This window comes from Pteropus medius, unplaced genomic scaffold (assembly GCF_902729225.1).
Source record: "Pteropus medius unplaced genomic scaffold, Ma_sr-lr_union100, whole genome shotgun sequence".
Taxonomy (NCBI): Eukaryota; Metazoa; Chordata; class Mammalia; order Chiroptera; family Pteropodidae; genus Pteropus; species Pteropus medius.
In genome coordinates, this window is record NW_024352947.1 from 385,189 (window position 1) to 395,731 (window position 10,543).

At 55.4% G+C, this 10,543-nt stretch overlaps 1 protein-coding gene across 6 annotated transcripts in view; it reads right to left on the reverse strand.

Annotated features, from left to right (window-relative positions):
- Positions 1-5,130: 5,130 nt before the first annotated feature.
- Positions 5,131-10,543, reverse strand: part of TTC13 (tetratricopeptide repeat domain 13) — a 49,549-nt gene continuing 44,136 nt past the window's right edge. For all 6 annotated transcript variants that reach the window (XM_039850293.1, XM_039850292.1, XM_039850289.1 and 3 more), the window contains 3 exons: positions 7,469-7,547; positions 7,253-7,332; positions 5,131-5,928 (listed from right to left, as the gene is read on the reverse strand). In XM_039850293.1, coding sequence (XP_039706227.1) covers positions 5,814-5,928; positions 7,253-7,332; positions 7,469-7,547 — 274 coding nt within the window. In that variant the 3' untranslated portion in view covers positions 5,131-5,813. The remainder of the gene's footprint in view (positions 5,929-7,252; positions 7,333-7,468; positions 7,548-10,543) is intronic.

The window sequence follows — 10,543 nt, forward strand, 5'->3', positions numbered from 1 at the left end:
CCCCGGAACCCCAGCCCTCCTCATCCCTTGCCACACCCTCACGGCTCCCGGCGTGGGTTCCCGCAATACCCCCAGTGCTCTGGACTCCCCTTGGCCAGCTCAGGAGGTGGCTGTCGCGTCCCCGAGTCCGCGCCCTGCGGTTTGACAGGATCGCTGGTGGTGACCGCCATGGCGCCACGTGGCCACTTGTTTGACAAAGGAAGCGGGCAGCTGGGCCCTAGCCGCCCGCCTGTTCCTCTCCTGTCCTTGTCCTTGATCAGCCAGCTTCTTTGCTGTCTGAGCTGTGTGAGGAAACTGGGCCAGGGTCCTGGGGCCGGGAGCGGACAGAGGAGGAGTGGGCCTGGGTCAGCCAGGAGGCCAAAGGGCCGACCTGGGGGAATGGACTTGGTCAGGGTGTTCGAAGAAAATTAGTCCCCTCTGCTCCTACTAAATGCAGTGCCAGGCTCCAAACCCAACCCAGCAGAAGGCGCCCTGCACTCCTGTAGAGCCTTTTGCCGCCACATGTGAGGAGGTTGTTCCCAAGCCTTCGCTCGGCCTTTGCTTTACCCCACTCCACAAATGAAGTGACAAGATTTCTTTTGGAATCTCAGAAATCGCCAGAACTCTCAGCATCCAGACAAACGAGTGGCCGCCAGTTTTCACAGGCAGAGAGGGACATCCCAACAGCGAGGGCCAGGCTGTACGACCCCGGACCACAGAGCCCTTATCCGCTTTGCCATCTGGCTGATTTGAACGAGACAGACGACAGATGAGAATTCAGCGTCCGCTCTTAAGACAAGAAACTGCATTTCAGCCTGACTTTGCCTCTGTCTTTGCCCCCCAACTAACACTTGGATAATCCTGAACACAATCGTAGAAATAATTTTCAAAGTTCTGTTTTAAATGTGAAATGGCCTTATCACCTTCTGGCCCAGGAATCCTAAGAAAATATTTTTGGAATGTCATGAATGTGACAAGTTCTACAATAAAAGATGTTGCTATCAACAGTGTTATCAGCGTGATATAGTGAAGCAGTAAAGAAAGCCACCAGATAAGACGGCCTGCATTGCATGGTATGCGAAGGACTGTGTATGAGGGTTGAGAAGAATTTTTGGTATCGGTCTCTACGTAAGTTGCTACGTATGCCCCGTGCACTAACCTGAATCCTACTGATTTCTACCCTTAATCCTTGTTTAGTAACGTGAGTGATGTTTAAATATGCATTCTTGAAATTTAATTAACATCTTCCAGCTTACTTCAAAATTCACAGAGGAGAGGTTTTGTTCCACTGGAAACTTGGTCCCACGTGGTGTTTGAAGCGGTCGCAAAAAACGAATGTTGCTTTCAAAAAAGCACAACCCAATGAAGTGTTTCAGATCATGATTTATGGCCAGAGAAGTCATAACATAAATATGGTAGGAGATCATTCAGGGACGTCGGCCAAAGCATGCGAAGTCCGTGATCTGGGTGACAGGGGCCACAGAGAAAACTGCTTCCAGATTCTCCGAAGAAACTCAGGGAAGTTAATGGCTCTGACAGCTGGCTTGGCTGAAATTGGGCGGGGGGCGGGGGGCAGGGAATGAATAAATATATTCATGCACTCCAGCAGAAAAATAAAAACAGACAAATTCCAAATATGTGATGAGGTAAATACTGGGATGACTCTAGTGCTAAGTTTTGTAAAAAGTAACGTAAACGGAGCCACCTTAAAATGGAGTCGGAGCTGCCATCTCAGAGGAAGGACAACCTCCCCCTCGACGCCTTGAAATGTGAAAACTGGACAAAATCACCTTCGGTCCGGGCCTGAGGCAGCACTGTACCCCAGCAAAGGTGACAAGAAGAAAGCAGGTGTGGCCACCGGACTGCAATGAAAACGTTCTTTAGAATTCGTATCTCTGTCAGCTTATCTGCACCCACGGAAACATCCTCCGCTGTGGATGTCATCGTCCCCCTGCCCTCTGTCACGGGCAGCCCCTGCCTTCGCCTCCTAACTGGAACACTGTTTGGGTCTCCACCGGAATCAGTGCTTCCCGAGGAGACATTCTTTGGGGTCTCAGAGACGTGCTTGTTCTCTCGCTCTGGCCTTACGTTTAGGTTCAGAGCATCTTCTTAGGCCTGGAGGAGGATGGAGGCCGCCAGACCCTGCGGTTCAGCCAGGGCGCTCTGTTCACGAAACGAACAGACGAGCACGCGGCCCTGACTCTGAAATGTTCCCAGCCTTGTCGTGGTCACAAAGCCTCTCATGTGTCATCTCCCTGAGGCTTCATCCGCTGCTCCCCACTAAGCACTGCGGGGCGTGAGGCAGACGCCGCTGGGTCATTTTACTGGCTGTGCCGGCGATGGGCGGGCCGTGTCCCACCAACGGCCAGCTCCCCGGGACCTGAAGGGGGTGTTAGTTCCTGAAATGCTTCTCTGAGAAATTGGGGAGACACGGCAACAGGTGCTGTAAGTAAGGGTTATTAAGCCGCGTCTGGCGCCTCGATCTGTGGTGTTCTGCCTTTGCAAGCGCCATTTCCGTCATTTTTTTCAGAAGTGACCTCGAGTCCCCACCAGAATGTAAACAATAGGAGAACTTCATCTTGTTTACTGTTGAGAACAAGAAGGCCTGACTCAGAAGAAGGGCTCCATGGCTGTTTTTTGAATGAATTATGAATGAATATACAGTTTGTATATTATCCCCCCTTTACACATAAAGAAACTGAGGCATCAAAGGGAAAAACGCACCCCAGAGCCTCCCCCGCGCCCCTCCTAGTCTGAGCTGGCACTGAGATTCACAGACCAGAGATTTCTTTGCCTTGTTACATCTCTCCGTTAATTTATACGTCTGAGGTTAATTACTAGATTAGTCATAATAAACTGGGTTTACGGCTATCATTTATTAGCGCTTCCAAGTCACTCGTTGGTGACGCAGCACGAATTCTTTGAGTATGAAGATGGAGTACCCAAGATGGGACCGACACGTCCCTTCCACGTCTGACCTCTCGGCTCACGGGTGCCACCCTGGAGCTCCTCCCTCTAGGTCCCCCCCCACCCATTTTAAAATCCTACGGAGGGAGACGTGAACAGCAGGCATCACCCATGGCTGAAGGTGCCCTGGGGGCACTTCCGGAGACCTGGGGGTCACCGGCTTCAGGAAGAAGCCCAGGGGCGAGGAAGCGGGTTTGCCGAAGCAGGAGGCATCATGCGCCCGCCCGCCACGGAGGCGGGCCGAGGGGACCAGTGTGGCTGACACAAAGCCCCTGCTAAATTCCTGCCGAAGCCTCAGTTCCGACACCCAAGACGAGGATGAGCACCCCGACCCTCCAGCACGAGCGCGGGTGACACGTGGGAAAGACCGTCCCTCGGTCGCTGCTGGCGAACGGCACCTGGCACGCGCACCTGGCACGGCACGTTGGTCGTGCTCACCCGACCACACCAGGTCCCCTGGCGTTTACGAATGGCTATTTCGGGACTCCTGTCTCCTTAGCTAAAGTCAGGGCAGGGCCTCTCTCTTCCCTTTCTGCTGCCCATCCCGGAGTGCCTAGGACACAGCTGAGTGTCCAGCGGACAATCAGGGCGAATGTCTGCTGAGTGACTCTGCTGTCCCACGGTGGCCGACGGCCCACGGCCGACAAGCGAGCCTGGTTCATTTAGAAGACCAGCCGGTGCCTGCTGTGACTGGAGGGCGGTGTCCGTGACCGAGATGAGGAGAAAGACGAGGCGATTTTAGAAATCTACCGTAAGTGGCAGAAAACGTGCTCTGACTAGCTTGAGGGGCTGGTTTATTTTTCCCACCGCAGGGAGAGCCTTTGCCGAGACAGCCACCGTCTGCCACCAGGTCCGGGCAGGCGCGAGTGACCTCCTGCGCCTACAGGAACAGAATCACCTCTGGGCAAAGCCACGTGACCCACGCGGGGCTCCAAAGTGGGCCCTTCCCTCCCCTGGCGGCGGCCTTTCTGGAGCAAAGACGGATGAGCGGCTTCGCTGCTCTGTGAGAAATGCCCACGGGCCTCCTGGGAACGACGTCGCACGCCGTCCGCCTGCCCGCAGTCTTACATCTAGAAACGTCTCTGAGAGTTAATCCTCCGTGGGAACGTGAACGGCTCCGGAGGCAAGTGTTCATTTCTTTTTCCCATCGTCTGAAATTCCCACCCCCCTCTCCCCGAACGCAGACTCCCCGTCAGATGAGCCTCAGGCCTCCAAGCCCCCCATTGACAGCCTGAAGTCCCAGACAGCCTGCCCCGGAAGGAGGTGGGGGCCCACGGGACAGCCCGTCCCCTCCGCAGGCGATCTCAGGTGGACCTTGGTGGCCTGGCAAAACCGGTGCGGGCATCCTGGGCATTGTGCATGTGTTCGGGACTGCGTGTGGCGCCCCCCAAGTCTGAAAGGAGGAGCCCCTAATTGAGAAATGGGTATCTCACAATTTAAAATCTTAAAGAGTTAGTGACAAAATGAAAAAAGTTGATAATTAATAAAACTGAAGAATTCGACTTTGAGATGCTAAGCAAAAAGAGGAAGAAGTCTAAAAACGGAGCCCCCGCTACCGTTAGGCCTGTGCACCCGGCGTGACGCGTGGGGCGGCTCCCTGTGGGAGTCACAGCCCCGAAGCTGACGGCGCAGGAGGTCACGGACACGGGCGATGCTGAGCGGTGTGACGTTCGCTTTTCTCTGAGCCCTCGAAGAGCCAGAGAACTTAATCTTTGGTCCCCGAGGCCATGGTGGGCGGGCCGGCCCTGGGGTCAGAGGACAGTCTGGGATCCCGGTACCCCTTTCAGCAGGGTGACCTTGGGGCGTCACTGACCGCCCCGAGCCCCAGCTCCCTCGCCTGCAAAATGAGAGTGCAGCCTTAGCCGCAGGAGACAGCGACCTGCGGCTGTAGATCTGTGTGTAGAAGGCGGCCTGCCCGCCGGCCTGTCACACCCCCAGGGGCGACCGGAGGAGGGGCAGCGTGCGCCACATCGCACATCGCGGCCGGCTCGGACCGTGTCAGGACCCAGAGCGGCATCTGCCCACCGGGGCGGCCCCACTGATCAGGCCGCGTTCCACATCCAGCCTCGTCAGATGTCCCCAAGAGCACGGACACCCTGCGGCGTCCACCCTTACGAAAGACAAAAACTAAATAACGGAAAGCGGCGAACACTAACTCTTTAACAAAGATCGAAGGAAAGTGAACACGATTTGCGAATGGCAAGTTTAATGAATCCATTTTACTCACGGTCGTTTACCGTCTGGAAAAAAAATCAGTAACTTTCTGAATATTCTCATACCTGAATGTGAAACTAATTCACAAAAACATACGTGATCCAGTGTCAAAAACTGCGGACATCAAAGAAATCTCCCGTTTATTTTTCCCAGCAAAGAAAAACACACACGGTCCAGTGCGTCAGTGTTTGGGTCACTGGCAAATACTGTCTGCGTCCTCCCGCGCCCCTGGCTGTGAGCTCCGTGGTGCCCGCCGGGGGCCCGCGCATCGTCCGTGGTTCCTGTGGCGCGCGGACTCGCACGCGAAGGCCCGTGATGGACAGCGAGGCGCCCTCACGGCGTGGCAAGGACCTCGGACAGCGCGCGTCCTCGGTGGGGACAAACGCCCCCGCCCGGCCCGCTCCTGCTCCTTCCAGTGACTCGTTCTTGGCGCTGAAGCCAGGTTGGGCTGTGGCGGGCGCACGGCTTCCCCCCCAAACCCTCTTTCATGATCCTGTTACGGTGCAGAAAGTAAAGAGAATGATTTCAAGTATTCGATTCCTATCAAAAGTTGGTATCAAAAGTAACAAAGGACCTAATTTCTCGATCATCCCCCGTTTTAGAAAGTAACTTAGGGGCGCGAGGCCCGGCCCGGGCGCGGGCCGCCGCGGTCACTAGCGCTTCCGCAGGCAGCGCGCGGAGGCGTCGGCGTCCAGCACCTCGACCATGGCCCGCAGCGTCGGGAACGTGTCCGACACGGGCGGCAGCGTCTTGTACGAAGGCGAAATGCTGAGGCGGAGACACAAAGCGGGGGCGTGAACGTCAGCGTGGCCGCAGAGAAGGCCCCGCTCCCGGCCGCTCGCCCCCCTCCTGGCCCGCCGCCTCCCGACGCCCGCGTCTGCTCACCCGCTGCGAGTCCCTATGGGAGCGACCGGGCCGCGAGCAGAGCGGACCCGCCAAGCCGCGCACGGGGGTCGGCGGAGCTGCTCAAAGTCCAGCCAGAGTCCCCGGGGAAACGGTGCAACTCTGCCTCGCGCGAGGCCCCGGCCTTGGGACCGGAAGACACAGGCTTCGGTCCCGCCCGCCCGTCCTCAGTTAGGCGGTCCCCGGACCCCGCCTGCGACACCGGGATGGTGTGCGCCATGCAGCTCCCCGGAGCGTGACATGAGAGACCGCGTCGAGCGCGGGGGAAACGGGACTGCACAGTGGGAGGCGCCGGGACTCTCTCTCCAGGGCTGTGGGGGGACGGACACTAGCCACGTGAGCACAGGAGTGAGGCTGGACCTCAGGGACACGGGGGCGAAGCCCTGTCACGTAGCAAGCCTGGAGCAAGAGTGTGCTGGAGAAAGGGGTGACCGTCACAAGTCTGCACGATGAAGCTAATGTAGCAGGTGCAGACTGAGCGACAGTGGGCCGCAGACACGGCTCTCTCCGTTTTAGGCCACGAATTACCCCGCAACTTTTGGAGTCGTTGCTACGTGGAACACACAATGAGGGCGAAACTGGCCGTGGTTATGATTTGAAAAACACGGAGAAGGAGCGGAAATAGAGGGTCAGACAGTGACACCTGCTTGTTCTCTGAGGATGTGCAAGCATGGGCGAGCTCGGTTTCCCCCCAAACTGACACACTCGCCTGCAAACTCGGGCAGGAAGGGCCCGAGTCGGCCGGGCTCCTCACACGGGGCGATTTCTGCTCAGCGCTCACATCCTCAGAATCTAGAGGGCAGTAAAAAGCTTTGGCCGAACAGGCCAAGTGCCACCAAAATGCCACCACTCAGAGTACGTCTGAAACGCGCCCGTGAACACCGGACCTGAGCGTGAGCAAAGCGTGAATCAGCCGAGACGAGTGTCCGAGTATGTAACTCAGACGCCTGTCACTTTCCTTCACAAACGAGCTGCTTGTTTTTTACTCGTTATTCACGGTTTTCCATGCACTCGTCCTCCAGGGCCTCCGACGTGACAGTGAAACGTTCTAACCTTGGACCAAGTGATTGGATTCACTTTATAACCGTGACCCATGAACCCGTGCGGTTCCGGTTTCCAACAGCTTCAGAACAGCCCCTTCTCTGCCCCTTAACACAACGTCTCCTGCTGCCTCCCATCCCGCGGTTACCTTTTCAAGTTCATCCAGCTTTTGGCTATTTTGCTAAAGGCCTCTGAACCGGGGGCTGTCATGGCTTCAAAGTCAACTAACTGAAAAAGAAAGAGAGTGGGGACTCTGGTCACATGAGGGGAGAGGCTGAGACCTGCTTGACCCCGTCTCTCATCACAGAAGCCCACGGCCTGGGGTTCAGACACACCCGCCTTTTCCCTTCCGGGCCCGACGTACCTTCCCTTTGGGAATTTTTCCTGCTACTTCTTTTCCGCTTGCCATCAAGGCTCCCACGATCACGGAGTAAGCGATCACGCTGTTCAAACAGAGAACAGTTACCGATCAGTCCATCCGCGGACAGTGACCACCTAGTCGCCACGGTTTTCCCATCATAAAACGCGAAATTCTATTTCTTTTAAGCAAGCTTTGGCCGTTAAATATGAGAATACTTGCATTTAATTTGAAAAGTATTATTAGTTTACTATTAAGAAAAATAATTACTGATTTACTCGTTTAAGGGTAAACGTGACCAAGAATATTCTTTCTCTAAGGCAAAGAAGTGCTGCTTTTAATTAGGACATTTTTTTCCACTTGGGTTTTCGATTCTTGTGACATGAACCAGGAATTGGGCGTGCTTAAATTCCGAGCACGTCGCGTAGCGTGCCTGTCAAACACAGCACACTCTGTGACTCCCCAGAACTGCTGACGGGCCGGGCCGACAGCGGGGTGTGGTCCGTATGGACTCGGCCTTGATTCTGGCGTCTTCGCCGCACGCTGGCTGCGCACCCCGTGCAAGGTGCCCGGGGCCGAGACGAGGTCCGGGGCCCCGGGAGCGGGCAGCACGGGCGGCGCGGCAGTGGGCGGTGAGCGGACGCCAAAGGAGCGAGTCATTCAGAGAGGGGACAAATTGCAGAGGCGGAGGGGGTGGGGAGTTGGCAGAGGGAGGAGCACGCGCGGGGACCCGGGGTGCGAGGACAGGTGGGCGGTGGTGCAGAGCGCCGGCGGAAGCTCCGCGGGGGAGAGAAAGGGCAGATAACCGGGGGAGGAAACCCGGGCCCTGCGCGATGCCACCGAGTCCGCACCTGAGCCCGGGGGTGTGTGAACCGTGGGGCACGCAGAGCGGGAGGGGGCTGGAAGCAGGGACAGCGTCAGCAAGACTGCGTCAGGTGACAAGGGTTTGAGGAACAGGCGAGGGGCTCAGCTGACCGGCTCGGGCCCAGGGCCAGGCAGGGGGCTCAGGGGACACAGCCGACCGGCTCGGGCCCAGGGCCAGGCGAGGGCGGCTGGAGCTGGGTCACCTTTGCGTGGCACACGGGAGCCAGCAGAGCTGCTGCCGCACAGGTGTCTGAGGGCCGACCAAGGCCGAGGGCTCAGGCCTGACGCCGCCACACGCTCGGTGGACGCGAGCCCTGATAACTATGCCGATGTCACATTTATGCCCGTTTTGCCTCACTGCCTTTTTAATATCAATACTCAATTTACTGCCACATTTAGGAGAATCTTAACTTTTAAAGTATTAATTAAAGAGAAAGACGTTCCAGTATATTATTTTAGCCAAAATGTCTTGAATTCAAATATGTGCCAACGACAGCATGTGCCACTGCCACGATTCACTGCGCACAGGACCGGGTGAAAGAGGGCAGAAAGAAAATCTGCGGACACCTCCCCTGTTTTAATGACACCTCAAACACTCCCGATGGCTGCGTAAGAAGCTAGGATTTATTCTCAGAAATGAACCGTATGGAACGGCTGGTGGTCAGAAGCGTGGCATGTTCGGGCCGAAGGGCAATGAGTGGCCAAAACCTGGGGGAGGGGAGAAGAGAGCCAGGCAGTGGTCTGCACAGATGTCAAGATGCAAGCGCGGGAGCGCGACGCCCACACACAGTAGGCCTTCAGTGCGCCCGCCTGCACACAGTAGGCCCTCAGTGCGCCTCTGAAGGAGTGAGCCCCAGGCTACGCGAGTCAGGCACGCTGCCTCGGAACCGCCCACCGTTCCGCTGACGCTGTGGTGGTCGGGAAATGACTTCTGGGTGGACTTTGTAGCAACGAAAGGGGGCTTCTCGTCACTGTGTCCCCACGCCCGCGACAGGAAGCGTGGCAGAGGAGAGCACGCTTCTCCATGGGAAACTTTAAAGTTACCGGGTATCACTCACCTGGATCCTCGAGAGAGTGGCATTAAATTATAAAAGTAATAAACCAGGGACAAGATTAAGTTACAAACAGCATCGGCCTCCTAGGAAAAGAAGAGACGTGCTCGTGAACGAAACACTCCGTCGCGAAGCAGGTGTTCATGAGACGACGAGGCGCATGCGACTCATTTACACGGGGAAGACGACTTCCTCCCCTCCAGGAACCTATTTCTCAGTCTTGAGTATTTTATACTCTTTTTCTCTAGTAAAAGGGTGTACATATAGTCCGGCTTAGAGCAAGATTTTCCCAGCTGTTTTTAAAACTGCCAGCTTTTCTGATACATATAAAAATCTCAGTCTATTTTAATGTTATTTATTTGCAATGTCAAAATACCTATATTGAGATTAAAATAAAACAAAGCACTTATTAATACCGAATATGCTTTCTGCAAGCCTCCCTACCCCGAAAGCCCCTCTCTGATAAGCCCCCTGCCTCTGAACTGAGATTTAGGTGGTAAATGTGCTTAATTATATATAATAACTTAGACGTTTAATTATACGTATGAAACGATTAAATGCAAGGAAAATAGAGTGACTTCCCAGGCCACTGGCACCCACTCCAAAGCCGACGGAGTGCCCACCACACTCGAGGCACAGTGACAGCTGCAGCCACAAAGGTGACATGTCAGATCCTGCCTCCAACAGCCACCCCACACCCCCACCCCACCCCGAGCTGGGGTGGGCGACGGAGGGCGGAGGTCACAGACCAGGGGAAGCCACTAAGTGCAGCACAGGCCATTTCGGTACGAACCAAAGCTTTCGTTTAAATTGCGATGAAGCCCAAACTTATGAATCTACGATGGCTGTCATCACTACATACGGGAGTCGGTTCTACAAAACTAAAAAAGAGATATTTATAGGTCAACTAAAGCTGCTTCCAGGCATAAATATAATCCCAATGAAAGGGTAGAGGCTTTAAAATTTTACGGGAGACCCACAGGAAGCACGGCTAAGCGGACCCATCGAGACCTACCCCAAGCTCCGAGGACAGAATGAGCACTTTCCCCTTCGCCGTCAGATCCTTGTAAAGTGCGTCTATTTCGGCGTGATATAATTGTGTTCTTTCTTCTGTGGTTTGAGTTTCCACAGAAAACAGTATATTGCCGATTCTAAAAATACAAGA